Source organism: Rhinatrema bivittatum, chromosome 5, assembly GCF_901001135.1.
Source record: "Rhinatrema bivittatum chromosome 5, aRhiBiv1.1, whole genome shotgun sequence".
Taxonomy (NCBI): Eukaryota; Metazoa; Chordata; class Amphibia; order Gymnophiona; family Rhinatrematidae; genus Rhinatrema; species Rhinatrema bivittatum.
Genome location: NC_042619.1, coordinates 8,709,661 through 8,731,309, shown reverse-complemented (window position 1 = coordinate 8,731,309; position 21,649 = coordinate 8,709,661). Strand labels below are relative to the sequence as shown.

Sequence of the window (21,649 nt, the reverse complement as noted above, 5' to 3'; positions counted from 1 at the left end):
AGAGGTAAGGCTTCAGCAAATTCCTGAATCTTCGAGAACAGGACCCTATTGTATTGGGTCATGTATAATTGATAGGAAGCAATGCGAGAGATGAGCATTGACCCATGAAATACTAGTCTTCCAAATGCATCCAGAAATTTGTTTCTTTCCTGGGGGACTGGAAGAGTGGGGTTTGGAGCACATTCCCTCTTCTGGGCTGACTCCACAACTACTGAATGATGATCTAGTTGAGCTCTCTGGAAGCTAGGGGCTGGCTGAACTAGATAGGTGGCATCTGCCTTACGGTTGACAGGTGCCACAGAACCAGGGTGCTCCCAATTTCTCTTTAAAAGGTCCAAGAGGATATCATGGATAGGGAGAGACATGATTTCCTTAGGAGCATCGAGAAATTGGAGAAGTTCTAACATCTGATGCCTAAAGTCCTCTTCAGTCTGAAGCTGGAATGGAACTGTTTCAGACATTTCTTTAACAAAGCTGATAAAGGACAAGTCCTCTGGAGGAGAACGCTTCCTTTCATCAGGAGGAGAGCGCTGTTAAGGCAGATCATCTGTTTCCTGGGACAAATCATCGGTCCAGGGATTTTATGGCTCCTCACCAGCTACCATATGTTCATCAGAAGGGAGTAACTGTATTATTCCGGATGGTCCGGGCCTAAGCATCGATGGCCTTGAAGGTGGAATCGAAGGCATCGATGGGGGCACCGATGGAATCTGTGACATTGATTGATGTGTTGGTGGCAGCACTCCGAAGGGCGGTATGGAGATCGGTGATTCTTCTTCAGATGACGAGGGTATTGGTGAGAAAGGAATCGGGGCCATCGGTTCCCTCAGATGCACCGGTGGAAGGGCACAGATTAACTTATCCATTCTTGCCAATAACGATGCAAGCGCCATGGGTATCAGATCGGTGGCCGGAGCAGGAACCGGCATCGATGGAGGTCTGAACCCCTGGAGTGCTTTACCGATGGCCTCTTGGATCATCTGATCCAATTCCTCACGGAAACCTGGAGCATGGATACCCGGTTCCGGAGTAGGAGACAGCACTGGTGTAGCCGGAGGGTCCACTGGTGAAGGTGGAATCGCGGATTCCGGCACCTGTCCAGGTGGGGAACACCTCGGTGACCCAGAGACAGAAGAGGACAGGGCTTTTCTGTTCGGGATTTCTTTGTCGGTGGCTCAGACGACGTCGATGAAAAGGGCTTGCCTATATCGGTAGCCTGAGCTTTTCGATGGCGGTGTCTATGTTTTTCTCAATGTTCTCCTTGGTCTTTCTCCTGAGGAGGAACAGAGGGGAGGGTCGACACCCGCTGAGTTGTCTAAGCCGGTTGGGCAGCAGCGGTTTCCTGGTGCTGGCGCAAAGTAGATGGTACTGGTTTAGACTATGTCTAAGCTATCGATGGAGTCGGGGGTTTTGGCTGAAAGGGAAGTCCCATCTTCTCCAGCCTAGCCTTGCGACCCCTTTGGTGTCATTTGGGCACATTTGGTGCAAGTAAGGACATTATGGTCGGACCCCAAACACATCACACAGACCGTGTGAGGGTCAGTGATGGACATCGTTCGAGAGCAGTCAGGGCACCGAATGAAACCAGACGCCATGGACTCGACAAAATTTAGCCGCGTTGTGGTCGATGACCGGTAAGCCGCGAGGTAAAAACCTTACTGTTCGACCGCAGAGCAAAGATATTGATAAGGGGACCCCTATGGGGTAAAATGTTTTTGAAAATTTTGATGAAGTTCCATGAGGAAAAATTCCTGTCAAGAATCTCTGAAGAGCTCCATAACCTGCGTGGCTACTGCTGCGCGGAAAAAAAGACGACTGAAGGGGGACCCCTGCTGGCTGCAGGGTTGGTGCTATGCTGGGCATGCCCAGTAGGTGCCAGTCAAAGTTCTGGAAACTTTGACAAAAGTGTTCCATGATTGGGCTCCATCCTGATGTCACCCATATGCGAGGACTACCATCCTGCTTGTCCTGTGAGAATATTAAAATCATACTAATAAAAAGAATAAATGTTAAAACAGCTGAAAAAAAGCCAGACATTAGGAACTGTAAAGGAAAATTGGTTCTTACCTGCTAATTTTCGTTCCTGAAATACCACGGATCAGTCCAGACAGTGGGTGGAGCCTCCTGTCTAGCAGATGGAGACAGAGAAAAACTGAAAGGGTATCCTATATCGGGACAGTGCTCACCCTGCGTCTCTTCAGTATAAATGTCATCAAAGCAGAAAAAAGTAAAGTGAATTAGTATGAGATCAAGCAAGTAACAAAAACCTGTATCAACCAACTGTTAATTTGAAATACAAAACACTGTTGATGAATGCTCTTACATATATATCTGGTAGATTATTCCGATGCCTTATAGCTCGAATATGCAGTAAATATATCCGAAAACTCTGTGAATGAAGAAAGACTTTGAGCGGACTTATGAAAAATAAACGTAGACAGGGCGGGAGTCTGGACTGATCCGTGGTACTACAGGAATGAAAATTAGCAGGTAAGAACCAATTTTCCTTTCCCTGTACGTACCCGGATCAGTCCAGACAGTGGGATGTACCAAAGCTTCCCTAAGTAAGGTGTGACCGAGATAGTCCCGCTCGAAGCACCTGCCTACCGAAGGAGCCAAACACTAGCACCTGTACATCGAGACAATAATGCCAAGCAAAGGTATGCAGAGACTTCCAGGTAGCTGCTCTGCATATTTCCATCTAGCAATAGTAGCTTTAGAAGCCTTAGTCCCCTTATTGGGTCCGCTCCACAAGACAAAGATGATCAGAGATACGGAACTAGTTTGTGATCTGTAAATATTGCAGTAAAACTCTTTACATCCAGTCTCCAGAGTTCTCCGCCCGGCGTGCTGGCAACATCCTCTGAAGAAAAGGCCGGAAGCTCTATGGACTGATTTACGTGGAACGAGGACACAACCTTCAGTAAGAAGGATGGTACTGTTTTGAGGGAAACACCTGAATCAGAAAAACGAAGAAAGGGTTCCCTACGGGACAAGGCTTGGAGTTCGGACAATCTCCTGGCTGAGCAAATAGAGACAAGGAATACCATCTTGAGAGTCAAATCTTTAAGAGTTGCCCGCTGGAGAGGCTCGAAGGGCACCTCGCAGAGCACTCGAAGCACCAAATTAAGGCTCCACAGCGGACAAGTAGCCCGGACGGGTGGGTTCAAATGCTTGGAACCTTTGAGGAACTGGACAATATCCGGATGGACCGCCACCGCATAACCATCGACCCTCCCTAGGGTCCTTGTGGGTGCAGGTCTCTGCTCTAGGAGGGAACCGAGAGCAGAGACCTGCACCCACAAGGAACTGAAGGACAAACCTTTCAAGAGGCCATTCTGAAGAAAGGAGAGAACCTGGGACACCGGGGCCTTGCGTGCTGGTACTCCAGACTCAGCACACATTCTCAAACACTCTCCATACCCGGATATAAGCGAGACAGGTAGAAGTTTTATGTGCCCTTAACAGTGTGGATATAACTTCCTCCTTATAACCCTTCTTCCTCAGTCGCCGCCGCTCAAAAGCGATCTGCCTAATCGAAAAATACAGGACCTTGGCGCAGTAGGTTTGGAAGGTGACCGAGGCGAAGAGGACCCTCCGTTGCGAGGTTTACAAGATCCGTGAACCATGGTCTCCACGGCCACTCTGGTGCTATAAGAATGACTGGCCCCATGTGAAGCTCTGTCTGAGTACCTTTCCCACCAGAGGTCAGGGTGAGAAGACGTAGAGAAGAACGTCACAAGGCCAGGTTCCCCATTTTCAAATGGAGACCCTGAGGGTGGTTAAAGCGGTGGCTCACTCGGGCGAATTTCTGGCCTCTCTCGACTTGACGGAGGCCTACCTTCACATCTCAATCTACCAGGAACATCCGAAGTATCTTTGTTTCAGCGTCCTGGGGCAGCACTTCCGGTTTCGGGCGCTCACCCTCGGTCTCTCCACTGCACCGCGTATTTTCACCAAGGTCATCCATGTCCTCCGAACAGTGCTCCCTTCTGCGACTGAAAAACCTGGGAGCCTTTGCATTTCCCAGGGTGGCCATCAGATCCAAGTGGGGATTTCCCCACTTGCGCACGATCAGATCCATCGCCTCTTCGGACAACTCCCACTCTCCGGGATCTAGATGTTGATGACTGAGGACTTGAACATTCTCCTTCCCCACAATGTGAGAGGCCACCAATCGATCCAGATGGCGCTCTGGGCAGGAGAGGAGCTTGCTGTCTTCCAAGGCCACCAGATGACTCCTGGTGCCGCCCTGGCGACTGATGTAAGCTACTGTGGTGGTGTTGTCGGAGAGGACTCATACCACCTTGCTACTACGGATCAAATGTAGGAAGGACTTGAGTGCCAGACGAACCTCTCAGGCCTCCAGACACTTGATGTGCCACTGGGATTAAACTGAGGACCATAGCCCCTGCGTCGACTGATTCTGACACCGCTCCCCATCCGGAGAGGCTGGCATCCGTCATAACAGTAATCCACTGGGGAGTTTTCAGGGGCATTCCCTTCAAAAAGTGAGCGAGAGCCACCACTGCATGCTGGCAATGGTAGAGTTGGAGAGTGGTAGAGGCGTCCGAAACTCCTCCGAAACTGGCTTCCAGCGGGAGAGCAAGGCTTTCTGTAAAAGACACATATGGGCAAAAGCCCAAGGAACCATATCGATAGTTGAAGCCATAGAGCCCAGGACTTGGAGGAAGTCCCAGGCAGTGGGCACAGAGAGGGATAGAAGAGTTTGCACGCTCAAGTCTCGGGAAGCAACACCTTGCCCAAGCGGGTGTTGAAGCATGCTCCCAGGAATTCCAGGACCTGAGAGGGCTGAAGGTTGCTCTTGGAGAAATTGACTATCCACCCGAGGGATGTGAGGAAAGCCAAGACCCTGTCAACTGCTGTCTTGCAGAGGGACTCTGACTTGGCCTGACTGAGCCAGTTCTCCAGATAAGGATGGACTAGGACTCCGTCCTGGCGGATAGCAACTGCCACCATGACCTTGATGAAAGTACACGGTACGGTGGAGAGACCGAACAGGAGCGCCTGAAACTGGAAGGGCCGCCCCAGGATGCTGAAACAAAGATATTTCTGATGTTCCTGGTAGATTGGGATGTGAAGGTAGGCCTCCGTCAAGTCGAGCGAACTGCCACTATAACTACCCTCGGATCTCCATTCGAAAATGGGGAACCTTGAGGGCCGCTTGACTCTCTTTGAGGTCCAGAATTGGGCGAAAGGAGCCATCCCTTTTGGGCACGACGAAGTAGATGGAATACTGGCCGGACCCCTGTTCTGGCAAAGGAACCGGGACTATGGCTCAGAGCTCTTACAGCCTGACAAGAGTCTGACACACCGCTGGATACTTCAGACTTCCGCAGGGAGAGATTAGGTAGCGGTCCAGGAGGTCCCAAGCAAATTCTAACGCGCAGCCTTTTTCAATCACTTTGAGGACCCACTGATCCATCGTAACTTTGACCTATTCCTCGAAAAACAGGAACAGACGTCCACCTAAGTTGGGAACGGAGGAATGGGCCGGCCGTATTTCATTGTGAGGAGGACTTTGCGACAGCTCCTTGCAGGTTGGCATTCTGGAAGGGATATTTGCCACGAAAGGAATGAGACCACGACTGGGATCTAATGGGAGGTACCTCTTTGCAAAGACCCCCGCATTCTGTTGGTGTACCTGCGCTGTCCTCTGAAATTAAAAAAGGACTTAGACTGTTTAGGACAGTCCTCAGGTAGCTTGTGAATCTTGTTGTCTCCCAAAGATTTAATAAGCTGTTCAAGGTCCTCACCAAAGAGCAACTTACCCTTGAAGGGAAGCGTGCCCAACTGTGAGACACGCTTGGGAGCCCGACCCCGACCCCGCACCGCCACCGACCCCCGATTTCGCCGCCGGCATGGAGGGACCCTCTGCCCGGCAAATAAAGGGAACACAGCCCCTCGCGGGAGAGCCTCAAGGCAGACTCCCCGCAGGCGAGATAGAACGCTGAACCCGGCATCATCAAAGGGGAGGCAGCCGCAGAGAAAATAAAACTAGCTGAGCCTGACTGCACTTGCGATCGGGAGCAGGTGAATGAACTCTGCAATGCTCTTTCTCCTTGCTTCAGAGCAAACAAATGCGGGTGAGAGAGAAAAAAGCTTCCCCTTTTTCATTTTATTTATTTATTTGTTTTACAATAGCAGAGGCATTAAAATCTTCACTGCTATGGGACCAGAGGCATTAAACATCTCTAGGGTCAAACAAGGCAAAGAGAGGGAGTGACCTGACCACCAGTATTACCCCAAGCCAGGCAAGGTCACCAGGGATAGAATCCTAGGCTGAATACTCAAGGGCCAAGCCCCCTAGGACCCTGTAAGAGCAAGGAGACAGAACTGTCTCCCTTAAAAACAGATTTTGAAATCTGGTGATTACCTTTTTTTTTTTTTTTTTTTAAATTAGGTAAGTAATACTTGCTTGATCCTGAAACAATAGAGGAATGAGTTAAAAAACCTCACAGAAGAAATAAATTCCTAAAGAGAAGGAACCACAGGTTCAACTGCCTGCATCTGCTGGAGACAGAGAAATATTGGAGACGCAGGGTGAGCACTGTCCTGATATAGGATACCCATTCAGTTTTTCTCTGTCTCCATCTGCTGGACAGGAGGCTCAACCCACTATCTGGACTGATCCGGGTATGTACAGGGAACTGCGTGCTCAGCCAGCTAGCGCTTGAAATCATGTGCGCACAGATTTTAAACACCTCCACGGGCTGCGGTGAGGTGCGCGCAGCTTTACCTAAATTCTGCACCTAAGGAGGTGTAAGCGTACGGTTGCACGCTACTGCATGAAAGCGTGCACTTGCGCACCCACAGAGCAGGCACACACTGCGCATACCGATGCTCTACGGTGGACACACAAATGCACAAAATCGCAAGCAAGATGGCGCCACCGCAGCCTACCACACAGTGTGCTGCCTAAGCCTGAAGCGGGGGCCAGCCCACCCCACTCGGAAGCCCACTTCCCGTTACCCCAACAGGATTGGGAATGTCACTGGTACGGCGCACCGAGCAAGGAGACCAGAGGAGGTCTTATTGAAACCTCTCCAACATCTCTGAATCTGAAGGAAACCTCTTTTCTCTTTACTTACCTGGGCTCAGAGCTTACTGGCTGAGTACAGATATGGTCTCCGGTTGCGAGGAGAGAGGACTTTGGCCGTCACTGCTGTGCTCGGCTTCCTGCACTTGCTGCCTTTCAGCTGCTTCAACGGCAAAGTTCACGCCGGGAACCGGCTACCGGACCCCTGGACGAAGGCAAACCCCTGAGGGATCTCTGAAATCACCTCAGGCATTTTCAACTGGGGGAGGGACCTTTGGGTATCACCGCAGGAGAGCAGGGCTCGATCTCCAATTTAAACGAAGACTTTCTTTTTCTAAAGGATACAGCGATCCCCATAGGGAAAGCACATCCACATCTGCTAGGAGACTGAGAGATACTGGGGGGCTGAGGTCACTGCAGGGGTGTATCTAAGGTGACGTCAGCTTTGAAATCTGACTCCATCTGCTAGCAAGGGAGTTTATAACCCATTGGCTCTGAGTCCATCTGGCTATACATTTATTTATGGTTTTTTTAATGTTGCTAACACCTGTAAAGGTTTTTTTAGTTGTTTCTTACCCCCTGTTCTATGTAACCGTTATTTTTTTCCCGTTCTATGTAAACCGATGTGATGTGCAAACAAAATGTCGGTATATAAAAGTTTTAAATAAATAAATACACACTAGGAAAAAGGATTTTAAAAATTCTCCATACCTGGAATCTTTTTATTTCCAGTCATCCTGAGACTGTCATGAACTGGGGGGGGGCCACACAAACCTTATCCCTTTCACTCACAAACACACACTCCACATTCATTAGAATTTCAGGTAGAAAGCTTAAATCCAGAACCTCCAGGGTGGCATTCTCTGAAATGCTCCCTGTTCCACGCGCAGGTCACCAGAGGCAGGCAGAGCTCCGGAGTCTCAATGCGTGGATGAGACGATGGTGCAAGGAAGAGGGATTCAGTTTTGTTAGGAACTGGGGAACCTTTTGGGGAAGGGAGAGTCTCTTCCGAAGGGATGGGCTCCACCTTCACCAGGGTGGAACCAGACTGCTGGCGCTAACCTTTAAAAAGGAGAGTGATGGTGGGGCCACTTGGCAACAGTGATCATAACATGATCAAATTTAAACTAATAACTGGAAGGGGGACAATAAGTAAATCTGCAGCTCTAACACTAAACTCTCAAAAGGGAAACTTTGATAGAATGAGGAAAATAGAAAAAAACTGAAGGGTGTAGCTGCAAAGGTTAAAAGTGGACATTGTTTAAAAATATAATCTTAGAGGCGCATTCCATATGTATTCCACACATTAAGAAAGGTGGAAGGAAGGCAAAACGATTACAGTCATGGTTAAAAGGTGAGGTAAGAGAGGCTATTTTAGCCAAAAAATAACCAAAAACAAAACAACCTTCAAAAATTGGAAGAATCATCCATCTGGAGAAAATAGGATAAAGCATAAGCATTGCCAATTTAAGTGTAAAACATTGATAAGACAGGCAAAGAGAGAATTTGAAATGAAGTTGGCCATAGAGGCAATAACTCATAATAAAAACTTTTTTAAATATATCCAAAGCAAGAAACCTGTGAGGGAGTCGGTTGGACCATTAGATGACCGAGGGGTTAAAGAGGCTCTTAGGGAAGATAAGTCCATTGCAGAAAGACTAAATTAATTCTTTGCTTCTGTGTTTACTAATGAGGATGTTGGGGAGATACCAGTTCCGGAGATGGTTTTCAGGGGTGATGAGTCAGACAAACTGAACCAAATCATTGTGAACCTGGAAGATGTAGTAAACCAGATTGACAAATAAAGAGTAGCAAATCACCTGGACTGGATGGTATGCATCCTAGGGTACTGAAGAAACACAAAAATGAAATTTCTGATTAGTTAAAATTTGTAACCTATCATTAAAATCATCCATTGTACCTGAAGACTGGAGGGTGGCCAATGTAAACCCAATATTTAAAAAGGGTTCCAGGGGCGATCCGGGAAACTACAGACCAGTTAGCCTGACTTCAGTGCCAGGAAAAATACTGGAAAGTGTTCTAAATATCAAAATCACAGAACATATAGAAAGACACGGTTTAATGGAATAAAGTCAGCATGGCTTTACCCAAGGCAAGTCTTGCCTCACAAATCTGCTTCACTTATCACAAGCAGATTGTGATACATTACAGGAGGACCTTGCGAGACTGGAAGATTGGCATCCAAATGGCAGATGAAATTTAATGTGGACAATTGCAAGGTGTTACATATAGGGAAAAATAACCCTTGCTGTAGTTACACAATGTTAGGTTCCATATTAGGAGCTACCACCCAGGAAAAAGATCTAGGCATCATAGTGGATAATACTTTAAAATCGGTTCAGTGTGCTGCAGCAGTCAAAAAAGCAAACAGAATGGTAGGAATTATTAGGAAGGGAATGGTTAATAAAACGGAAAATGTCATAATGCTTCTATCGCTCCATGGTGAGACCGAACTTTGAATACTGTGTACAATTCTGGTCGCCGCATCTCAAAAAAGATATAGTTGTGATGGAGAAGGTACAGAGAAGGGCAACCAAAATGATAGAGGGGAATAGAACAGCTCCCCTATGACGAAAGGCTGAAGAGGTTAGGGCTGTTCAGCCTGGAGAAGAGACGGCTGAGGGGGATATGATAGAGGTCTTTAAGATCATGAGAGGTCTTGAACGAGTAGATGTGACTCTTATTTACACTTTCGAATAATAGAAGGACTAGGGGGCACTCCATGAAGTTAGCAAGTAGCACATTTAAAACAAATCGGAGAAAAGTCTAACTTCACTTAGTCAGCCAGAGTGACTCACTGCTCTCTTGATTAACAAATGTTGGCACCTAATCAAACCAAGTCACACTACCTCAACACCTTTCCAAGGTGAGTAACTGAACTGAACTTTTCAACCTTTTTACTTAGGTATACACTGCTCCTAGCTTATTTCTAGCTTCTGGCTACTTTTATTTATTTATTTATTTTTTAATGACCAACACTAACTACTGCTTACTAGCTGCCTTACTATTTAAAAATAGAAACAGTCTAACTTCTGTTTATTCGCTGCCTTACTGACTGGTCACCATATCTCAAAAAATATATAGTTGCGATGGAGAAGGTACAGAGAAGGGCAACCAAAATGATAAAGGGGATGGAACAGCTCCCCTATGAGGAAAGGCTGAAGAGGTTAGGGCTGTTCAGCTTGGAGAAGAGACCGCTGAGGGGGGATATGATAGAGGTCTTTAAGATCATGAGAGGTCTTGAACGAGTAGATGTGAATTGGTTATTTACACTTTCGGATAATAGAAGGACTAGGGAGCAGTCCATGAAGTTAGCAAGTAGCACATTTAAGACTAATTGGAGAAAATTCTTTTTCACTCAATGCACAATAAAGCTCTGGAATTTGTTGCCAGAGGATGTGGTCAGTGCAGTTAGTGTAGCTGGGCTCAAAAAAGGTTTGGATAAGTTCTTGGAGGAGAAGTCCATTAATGGCTATTAATCAAGTTTACTTAGAGAATAGCCACTGCTATTAATGGCATCAGTAGCATGGGATCTTCTTAGTGTTTGGGTAATTGCCAGGATCTTGTGGCCTGGTTTGGCCTCTGTTGGAAACAGGATGCTGGGCTTGATGGATTCATGGTCTGACCCAGCATAGCAATTTCTTATGTTCTTATTACAAGCACAAACACTAAATAATATTCCCAAATAGTTAACTTTGCCCCAATAATTTTAAAAAAGACAATGTCCCAAGCAAAAACTTACTGATTCCTTTCAACCACCAGCAAGGTGATCCTCTCCTCTCAGAACTCCCATACACATGCCTATGCTCTCACACACTCTCCTCTCTCACATACACAGGCACTCTTCCTCAGACACTATGTATATATGTGTGCCTGTGAGACCATGTATTGCCACAGGCTTTCACAGCCATGCACACTCACAAGGCGCACACACAAGCAGGCTCCCCCTCTCTCTCATAGGAATAAACACAGGCTCCCCCTCTCTCTCTCATAGGCACATACAAACTCACCGACTCCCAATCTCTCACAGGCACACACGCAAGCTCTCAATCTTTTTTTTTTTTTTTTTTTTTTTACAGGCCCACATACAGGTTCCCAAACCTCTCTTCCTTACAGACGTGCATATAAGCAGGCTCGCAACTTCTCTTTCACACAAGCAGGCTCCCAATCCCTTTCTCTCACACTCAGACATGCTCACACACAAGCTCTCTCCCCTATATGTTCTTGCATGCTCTTTCCCTGGGATGTGCAGAGGCAGCAACCCTCCTTGGACTCATGCGTCACTCACACGCACACACATACAAGCTCTCACTCATGCTATTGCTCTCAGATTTTTCACATATTACTGCTCACAAAGACAGCTCTTGCACACACTACTGCTCTCATGCCCCCCTGAATGTGCATTTTCCTGGATATTCTCTTTGGTTCTGCTGCTGATACTGCAGTCACCTCTCTTCCACCGCAGCCCAGGCCCAACACGGCAACACTGTTTGGCTATGCAGTGGGGACGGGACTCAGGCCCATTCAGTAGCCTTCTGTTTTCAGCCACTTGGCTCGAGCCTGACATGGCAGCCTTTTCTAGGACCACACAGCTGGGTCTGACACAGCAATCTTCAGCCACGCAGACCCAGGCCCACTGAGCAGCTCTCTTTCTTCGGCCCCAGCCCAGCTGAAATTGAAAAAAATAGCAGGGCCGCCGAGACTTGGGGCACAAGCCCCATGTACCTGATGCTAACAACGCCAGATTCTTATGGCCTGGATTGGCCACTGTTGGAGACAGGATGCTGGGCTTGATGGACCCTTGGTCTGACCCAGTATGGCAATTATTTATGACTTATGAGAAAGAAGGAGGAAAGGAAGACCACAGCAGGACAGCACAGTGATCGAGAAGCTCTGTTTTAGATATTCAAAGTAGCCTCATGTTGAAATTGTTCAAGGGACAAAAGGCTCAAAACCTGCTCGGAAGCCATGCAAAGAAATGTTTGTGCTTCCTGCTGCACAGATCAAGCAAAAACTGCACATACAGGGCAGCATCTTTACCCTGGTGCAACATTCATTTAGCGTTTCCCTCTACAATATAACGACTGGCTACTCCAGAACCGGAAGCCCAGCCCTGGTGTGTTTTACAAGAGCCATCCTCACCTTTACGTCCAATAGTAAAGTCTTTAACAATGCAGATGCCATTCTCATCTGTCATCTTGGCCAGCTCCTCCAGAGATGGGATGGTGTAGTAACCTACTCGCGTCAGAATAATACCTACAATGGAAAGGACAATCAGATACTTCACCCAAACAAGAATTTCAGTACATTTCTCAAAATAGGAAGTACAAACTGCAAATGAATTGAAGCAGGAACTCTCGTGATCCAAAAAGGAAAATTGGTTCTTACCTTCTAATTTTCGTTCCTGTAGTACCACAGATCAGTCCAGACTCCTGGGTTTATGCCTCCCTGCCAGCAGATGGAGACAGAGAAAGTTTAACTGACACTGCTTGATAAGCACTGGTGTCACCTGCAGTTCCTCAGTATTGATATGAACCCAAACACAAAAACTCACTTGCAAAAATTTGTAAAACCTGCAAAAACTTAAAAAAAAAAACTTGCACATTTGTTAAAGCTCTGAAGAAAAATCTGCATAGCAAAAAGAGCACAGCTGAGTGGAAGACTCTCCCCCTCCATCAAGCAGGCCCGATAATGTCTCGAAAAAGTATGCAGCAACTTCCATGTAGCCGCCCGACAAATCTCGTGGCGACACCAACTGAGCCTCCACCCACGAGGCCGCTTGCAATAGAGTAGAATGAGCCTGCAAACCGTCCTGCAGCTGGTGGCCCTTAACAATATAGGCTGACCCAATAGCCTCCATGAGCCACCTCGCAATGGTAGCTTTGGAAGCTTGGAGCCCTTTCTTTGCGCCACTTCACAAAACAAACAGGTGATCAGATCTCCAAAAGGCATTGGTCACCTCCAGATATCTCGATAAGGCCCTCTGATTGTCCAAATGCCCGAGTTCTCTCGCATGAGGAGAAGCAGCATCCAAATTGGGAAAAGCTGGAAGTTAGTCTGATTAACATGAAAAGCTGAGACCACCTTGGGAAGGAAAGCCGGAACCGTCTGTAAGGACACCCCCGAATCCGAAATCCGTAGGAATGGGTCCCTGCAAGATAAAGCCTGCAATTCAGATATTTTCCGTGCCAAACAAATGGCTACCAGGAAAACAACCTTCAAGCTCAAAACCTTAAGAGTCGCCCTACGAATAGGCTCAAAAGGTGGTTCACACAAAGCTCGAAGGACCAGATTAAGATTCCAAGATGGACAGACCTTCAGTACCGGAGGATGTAAATTCTTCACCCCTCAAAGAAACCTAACATCAGGATGAGAGGACAAAGATCTTCTGTCAATCGTCCCTCGCAAAGAGGTCAGAGCTGGGAAAGAGTTAAATGCCAAGCCTTTGCCCAAGCCATCGTGCAGGAAGGATAAAATCTGGGACACCGAAGTCCGCAAAGCAGCAACACCTTTTGGCCACATACCAAGCCTCAAAAATCTTCCAGACTCAGACGTAAGACGAGGTAGACGTGCACCTCGCATGCAGAAGGGTAGTAATAACTGGCTCTGGGTACCCCCTGCACCTTAAACGTCACCTCTCAAAAGCCAAGCCGCTAAAAGGAAGCTATCTGCTTGATCGAAAAATATGGGATCGTGATGGAGCAGATGAGAGAGGTGACTGAACCGTATCAGACCACCCACGGCCAAGTTGACGAAATCCACAAACTATGGGCAAAGTGGCCACTCCGGAGGCACCAACACGACATCCCCCAGGTGTGTCTATTCTGCGCTTACCCTTGCCCACCAGAGGCCATGGAGGAATCAAAGTAGAACTCCCTGAGGCCAAGGAATCACTAGAGCATAGACTCCCTCAACTCTGTAGTCTCATCTTTGGCTGAAAAACCATGGGGCTTTTGCATTGTGGCAAGACGTCATCAGATCTACATGTGGACAAATCCCACTTCTTGCAAATGAGCTGCATCACCGACTGACAGTTCCCACTCGCCCAGATCTAGAAGACTGTGGCTTAGAAAATCTGCCTGGACATTCTCTTTGCCCGCAATATGAGAGGCCGCTATCTGGGTCAAATGTGCCTCCGCCCAGATCATTAACTCCTGAGCCTTTTGAGCTATCATCTGGCTCTTGGTACCACCTTGTCGATTGATATAAGCCACGGGCGTCGCATTGTCCAACAGAATTCTGGCTGAACAATCTTGAACTATCGGTAGAAAGGCCAGCAACGCTAATCACACCGCCCTGGTCTCCAAGCGGTTGATAGACCAGGCGCACTCTTCCGGCGACCACATACTCTGAGACACTGCTTGGTGACAGCCGATACCGCAGCTTCCACCTTCGGCATAGCGAAAAGCTCCAATGTCTGCTCGGGTAAGGGATAGAGCTTTGACATAGCTCGGCCCACCCATAATCCCTGTCCAGAGAACTCCACTCCTGGTTCACCATCCTCTGCACGGACCTCTGGTAAGGAAAGGCCGAGGGAGGACCATGAATCCCATCCAGAACTGGGTCCGCCCCATCTAGGTCCGAATCTGACTGAGGGAACTTCAAACAGAGCTCCGAGGACCAGTGGAATTAAGGGGGCCAATTCCTCCCAACAAATGAAGAATCTTGGGATTGTCCCTGGACACTAGCATATCAGCCACATCATTCCCCGGACCTGTACTGGCGGCATCCAGGTCCACAACATCTGGGTTGTCCGCCCCATGATTATGGGTCGGAACCCCCTCCAAGGGGAGCCTTGTATCCTCAGGAGTCCGAGGGCCCTCCCGGAATCCCTATCCGACCGCAGTGGCCCCAGTAAACACTGCACCCTGGGGAACTACTCTTTATATCCAAGCAACCTGAACACGATTCCTCCACCACACCACCGCACCCCAACATCTCCCCCACACTACCCCCTCCATAAGAGACCTGGGAGTCACCCTTGACCAACACCTGAATTTCAAGCCACACATCAAGTCCCTCCTCAAAGCAGGTTTCTACAAACTCCAGATCCTCAAAAAACTCAAGCCTTTACTCCAGACTCAAGACTTCAGATTAGTCCTACAGTCCACCATTTTCTCCAAAGTGGACTACTGCAACGCCCTGCTACTAGGCCTCCCATTCTCCACCATCAAACCCCTTCAAACTCTTCAAAACGTCATGGCTCGAATCCTTACTAACACACGTAAAAGAGAGCATATCACACCCATCCTAGTAGACCTACACTGGCTCCCCATCCAGTTCCGCTCCCAATACAAAACCCTAACTATTCTTCACAACACCCTCTACAAGAACAACTCCCCCTGGCTTAAAGAAATGCCCTACTTCCACCTCTCAACCCGCCAGACTAGATCCACCTCCACAGGCACCCTCCACACCCCCCCCCTCAAAACTGCCCGCCTATCCACCACCAGAGAAAGAGCCTTCACCATCGCAGGCCCCGCCCTCTGGAACTCCCTCCCCACACACCTCCGTCTTGAACCCTCCCTAACCATCTTCAAAAAAGGCATTAAGACCTGGCTCTTCAGACAGGCTTACCACGACTCCAGCCCTTCGTAGTCTACTCCCCTGAAACCCCCCTAGTCACTCCCCACTGTCTCTCCCCTGTCTCACCACCCTGAAACCACCCGAGTCTCACCCCTCTACCCACCCTTACCCCCCTCACCCTCCCTCCCCTCACCCTTCCCTATACCCCCACCCACCTCTCACCTCGTCGCCACCTATTTACCGTGCTCCACTGTAACTCCAGTTAACACTTACAACCTTTATGTTTAAATCAAGATACCTTTATTACCTGCTGTAACTGCTGTAAATAAGCTAATATTTTAGATATGTGTTTAATTGTTTAAACTGTTTGCTTAAATAAGTTATCAATATAATCCACCATAACTGCTGTAATTAAGCTTTCATATATATTATATAATCTATTTATCCTTCATTAACCGCTGTAACTAATCAACCATGTTCTAACCTCGTTAAGCAACCTCTCTTGTAAATACTGACACGTTCCTTTTACCTTTCTCAGCTGCTGTCTTTCCTCCTTTACCTCTCTCCCCCCCTCTCCCCCCCCCTTTTTTTCGCTCCCGCTCCATCCCCCACTCCCTGTTTTTTGTAATTTCCTCCTTTCTCAAGTTTATTGTAAACCGGCGTGATGTGCTTGCACGAACACCGGTATATTAAAAGCTGTTAAATAAATAAATAAATAAAATCAAAGTACCTCACGACCGAACAGAGCCAGACCCAGCCGCCTGAACGGCTGAGAAAGGGGAGGTGGGGCCGTTCCCACCCGCTGAAGGTTTGACACTTCCTGCTGTGCCAAAAAAGCACAGTGGAGCAGTAAAAAATTCCAGGGAGAAACTATTGGGAGTAGACCCCGTAGGCCCAGCGGCCCCCAACTGAGCTAAATTCAACAGCAGCATATCATCCAGGCTCCCCGGGTGCACTGGGGAAAGTCACCCGGGGGGGGGGGGGGGGGGGGGGGGAGGAGGAGTCCTCCAGCCCTCTCGAAATCGCTGCCAAGTCTGCCGGGGAACCTAAAATGGCTGCCGTTCCCGCACTGGCTGAAGCCAAAGGCCCAACCCGGGAAACCCCGTCCCCGACAGCAACCTTATGGGTGACTGAAGAAGGCCCGACACGCCAGCATTTCGCGGGGGGAGGGGAAGAGAAGGCCCCTCACCACCCGAAAAATGCCGAGCAGAGAGATGGCTGAGGTGGGCAGGAACCATGCTACACGCATAGCATGCCCGACCACGAACCATCGCACACAACCACAGAGCTCAGCGAGACCGTCCCCGAAAACCACCGCCCCGATAGCAAAAATGCCGCCTGTAGAGTCAGAGAAACATACTGCCCTGCTGCAGCTGCTTCCTGCTGAAACTGTTTTGGGTTTTGGTTTTTTTTTTTTAAACTTTACAAAGATAACAGGGCCTCTGCTCTCCTAAGGCCGAGGGGAGCTGTGAACCTTCAGCTCAGCCTGAAAGCTAGGACAGCCTTAAAAACAAAGCAGCTTCCCCAAGCTGAAAAACCACCTAGGCATCATGAAGAGAGGGATATGGACCACCAGATTTGCACCTCACGGATGGGAGCTGGAGCCAGGGTACATTTCTCCCAGGGAACCCGATCCCTGGGAGAAATGCTCCTGAGAAAAAGAGAAAAGAGAAAAAGAAAAAGACCGAAAAACCACCAGAAACTGCAGGTGAATGTACCAATCACCATCTGCTGGAGACAGAAATACTGAGGAACTGCAGGTGGCACCAGAGCATATCAAGCAGTGTCAGTTAAACTTTCTCTGTCTCCATCTGCTGGCACAGATGCATAAACCCAGGAGTCTGGAATGATCCGGGTAAATACAGGGAATGGGGGAGTTAGAAGGGGCAAGAGGAAATGGAGAAATTACTTACCTGATAATTTCGTTTTCCTTAGTGTAGGCAGATGGACTCAGGACCAATGGGTATAGTGTACTCCTGATAGCAGTTTGAGACTGAATCAGATTTCAGTCTGACGTCAGCACTACATATACCCATGCAGGAAGCTCTCTTGAGTATTCTCCTCAAAAAGCAATTGTGGATATATGTGTGTTTGAACAACTTGGTTAACTTGATTAACTTGGACTGGTTGACGTGATTTCCAGCTGGAGACCGCCAATGCACTCAACCGAGAAACGCTGACACCCAGCAAGTATGGGTGTCTTAACTAGGGGTAAAGTCTGGCTTATCTGTGCTTGCTTGCTCTCGGGATTGCCACCCGAGGTTTCCGTATTTTGGGGCAGCCGTGGGTGGGATGCTGAGTCCATCTGTCTACACTAAGGAAAACGAAATTATCAGGTAAGTAATTTCTCCATTTCCTAGCGTGTAGCAGATTGACTCAGGACTAATGAGATGTACAAAAGCTACTCCTGAACCGGGTGGGAGGTTGCCCGTGACCCATTTAGTACTGCCCTTGCGAATGCTGTGTCCTCCCGGGCCTGAACATCCAGGCGGTAGAACCTCAAGAAGGTGTGAATGGAGGACCACGTCGCCGCCCGACAGATCTCGGCGGGTGATATCATCATGGTTTCTGCCCAGGACACTGCCTGGGCCCTTGTGGAATGGGCCTTGACTTGTAAAGGTGGAGGTTTTCTTGCCTCTATATAGGCTGCCTTGATTACTTCTTTGATCCAGCAGGCTATGGTTGCCCGCAAGGCCGCTTTCCCCTTGTTTCTTCCTGCAGGGAAGGACGAATAGGTGGTCCGTCTTTCGTACGGATTCCTATCTTTCCAGGTATCGGACTAGGAGTCTGCAGACTTTAAGGTGGCGAAGAAGGTGTGAGTCTTTCAAGTCCTTATGCTCATCTGGAAATGGCAGTGAGATGGTTTGGTTTAGATGGAAATGAGAAACCACCTTTGGAAGAAAGGAGGGAACAGTGTGTAGCTGTACAGATCCCGGTGTGAATCTGAGGCACGGTTCCCGACAGGATAGTGCTTGAAGTTCGGAGATGTGACGGGCTGAACATATTGCCACTAGGAATGCAGTCTTCAAGGTCAGGAGCCGTAGGGACAGACCGTGGGTAGATCTGAAAGAAGCTCCCGCTAGGAAGTCTAGTACTAGATTGAGGTTCCATAGGGGTACGGGCCACTTTAGGGGTGGTTGGATTTGCTTGACGCCTCTCAGGAAGCAGGAGACATCTGGATGGGAAGATAGACTGATGCCGCCCGCTTTGGCTCTGAAGCAGGCCAGCGCTGCCACCTGAACCTTGATGGAGTTGAGAGACAACCCCTTCTTTAAGCCGTCCTGCAGAAATTCCAGGATCATGGGGATTTAGACTGTCCGTGGAAGGATGTCGCGATCTTCACACCAGGCTTCGAATATTCTCCATATTCGTATGTAGGTTAGAGACGTGGAAAACTTGCGTGCTCGGAGCAAGTGTCAATTACTGCCCCCGAATATCCACTCTTCTTCAGGTGAGTCCTCTCAATGGCCAGACTGTAAGAGAGAATCAAGTTGGGTTTTCGTGGAGGATCGGTCCTTGCTGGAGCAGATCCCTGTGTGGAGGTAAACAGGGGGTTCCCCACCAGAAGTCTTTGCATGCCTGAGTATCATGGCCTCCTTGGCCAGTCCGGGGCCACTAGAAGTACTAGCCCCCTGTGGTGTTCTATTTTGCAGATGATCCCGTCCAGTAGTGGCCATGGAGGAAAGGCATACAGTAGGTCCTCCTATGGCCAGGTCTGGACGAGGGCATTGATCCCCTGGGGTTGTGGTTCTCATCTGCGGCTGAAGAAGTTAGGAACTTGGGCGTTGGACCGGGTTGCCAGAAGATCCATGGCTGATGTTACCCAGCGGTTTATTATCAACTGGAAGGCTGTAGTCGACAGCATCCATTCCCCTGGGTCTAAACTTTCTCTGCTGAGGTAATCCACAGTGATGTCGTCTTTTCCTGTGATGTGGGCGGCTGAGACACCTTGCAGGTTTGCTTCCGCTCACGCCATTAGGGGGTCTATTTCCAGGGACACCTGCTGGCTTCTGGTTCCTCCCTGGCGGTTGATGTAGGCAACTATTGTGGCATTGTCTGACATGACTGATTCGCCCTGGAGTCTGTGACTGAATTGTAGGCAGGCTAGTCTGACTGCCCGGGCTTCCAGTCAGTTGATGTTCCATCCAGACTCTTCCTTGTCCCATTGCCCCTGGGCCGTCAGTTCCTGGCAGTGGGCTCCCCACCCTCTTAGGCTCGCATCCATGGTGAGCAAGACCCAGGTCGGTAGGGATAGCCTTACTCCCTTGCTCAGATGGTCTTCTTGTAGCCATCATTGGAGCTGGGTCCGTACCTCTGCCGGTAGCTGGAGGCAAACGGCGTAGTCCTGGGACATCTGGTTCCAGCGTGACAATAGGGAACGTTGTGGTCGCATGTGGGCCCTTACCCATGGGACGAATTCTAGGGTCGATGTCATGAGGCCGAGGACTTGGGACGAGCACAGTTCAACAGTTTTCGCAACTGTTCCATCAATTTCCTTCTTCTTTGTAAGGGGAAGAACGACCTTGTCTTGTTTGGTGTCGAACCGGACTCCCAGATATTCAAGTGATTGGAAGGGCTGCAGGCAATTCTTGGTTGTGTTGACGACTCACCCGAGAATGTGCAATAGATTCTTGACTCTGGTGGTCGCTGGTGACTTTCCTCTGGAGATTTTGCCCTGATCAGCCAATTGTCCAGATACATGTGTAACGAGGATTCCTTCTTTCCTCAGTGTCACCGCCACTACAACCATGATTTTGGTGAACGTCCAAGGGGCTGTAGCTAGTCTGACGGGAAGTGCCCGGAACTGGTAGCGATGGTCCAGAATCACGAAGCGTTGAAAGCGCTGGTGGTCGTGATGGACTGGGATGTAGAGCTAGGCTTCTGACAGATCCAGAGAGGTCAGAAATTCTCCCAGCTGTACTGTCCTTATGACCGAGCGTAGGGTTTCCATGTGGAAGTGTGGTACTCTCAGATAGCGGTTGACAGACTTGAAGTCCAGGATGGGCTGGAACGTTTCCTCTTTCTTGGGGATGATAAAATAGATGGAATAGTATCCAGTATTTTGTTGGTGCGTGGGCACCGGTGTTATAGCCTTTAGGGCGAGTAATTTTGTCACTGTGGTTTCCATTGCCATCCTCTTGGAGAGGGAGTGGCAAGGGATTTCACAAATTTGTCTGGAGGGATGCTGTGGAAGTCCAGGTAGTATCCCCCTCGAATGATGGTTAGGACCCACTTGTCCGACGTTCTCGACCCATCTTTAGTAGAATAGGGCAAGCCTGCCCCCTATGGCTTCTTCCTGTGGATGGGTCTGCTGATTCTCATTGTGGGGTGCGGCTGGGGCTTGGACCTGAGCCAGCTCCCCTCGTTGTGTTTGTTCCGAAAGGACTGGCCCCTGCCTGCGGGGCGAGGTGCTTGGTATATGTTTTTGTATGGTCTAAAATGCTGCGATCATCTGCCCTTGGGTGTTCGGGGAGAGGGGCAATGGCTTTTGTTCCTGTTCTCCGGTAGTCGAGGTACTGAGGATTCGCCCCATTTGTCGGCTAACTTCTCCAGTTCGCTTCCGAACAGGAGGGCTCCTTTAAAGGGCATTCTCGTGAGTTTCATCTTGGAAGTCACATCGGCTGACAAACTTCGGAGCCAGAGTTACCTTCTGGTTGCCACTATGGATGAGACTCCCCTGGCTGAGGTGCGCACCAAGTCGGAGGTCGCATCCGTGAGGAAAGATATCTCCGGTTCTACTGTTTCGACAGACGTGGCTGCGTCCCTCCACGGTCTGGACTGATCCAGGTACGTACAGGGAACATGGCATCTACTTTGGGGAACCCCAGGAGTTCTTTGGCTGAGGGTTCCAGGGGGTATAGGGCTTCTAGGGACTCACTGCAAATTCCCGTAAACATGAACACATTACTCCCATCCTCAGAGACCTTCACTGGCTCCCCATACCCTCCCGTATACACTACAAAATCCTAACCATAATACATAAAACCATTCACACCCACAACTCCAAATGGTTAGACCTTCCCTTCACAGCTCCCCAGTCCA

General features: G+C 48.9%; 1 protein-coding gene across 5 annotated transcripts in view; it reads right to left on the bottom strand.

Moving 5' to 3' along the window:
• The window catches only part of NUP98 (nucleoporin 98), a 435,464-nt gene that overhangs the window by 117,399 nt on the left and 296,416 nt on the right, over positions 1–21,649 (bottom strand). For all 5 annotated transcript variants that reach the window (XM_029601961.1, XM_029601960.1, XM_029601962.1 and 2 more), the window contains one exon: positions 12,224–12,337. In XM_029601961.1, the coding sequence (XP_029457821.1) occupies positions 12,224–12,337 (114 nt within the window). The remainder of the gene's footprint in view (positions 1–12,223; positions 12,338–21,649) is intronic.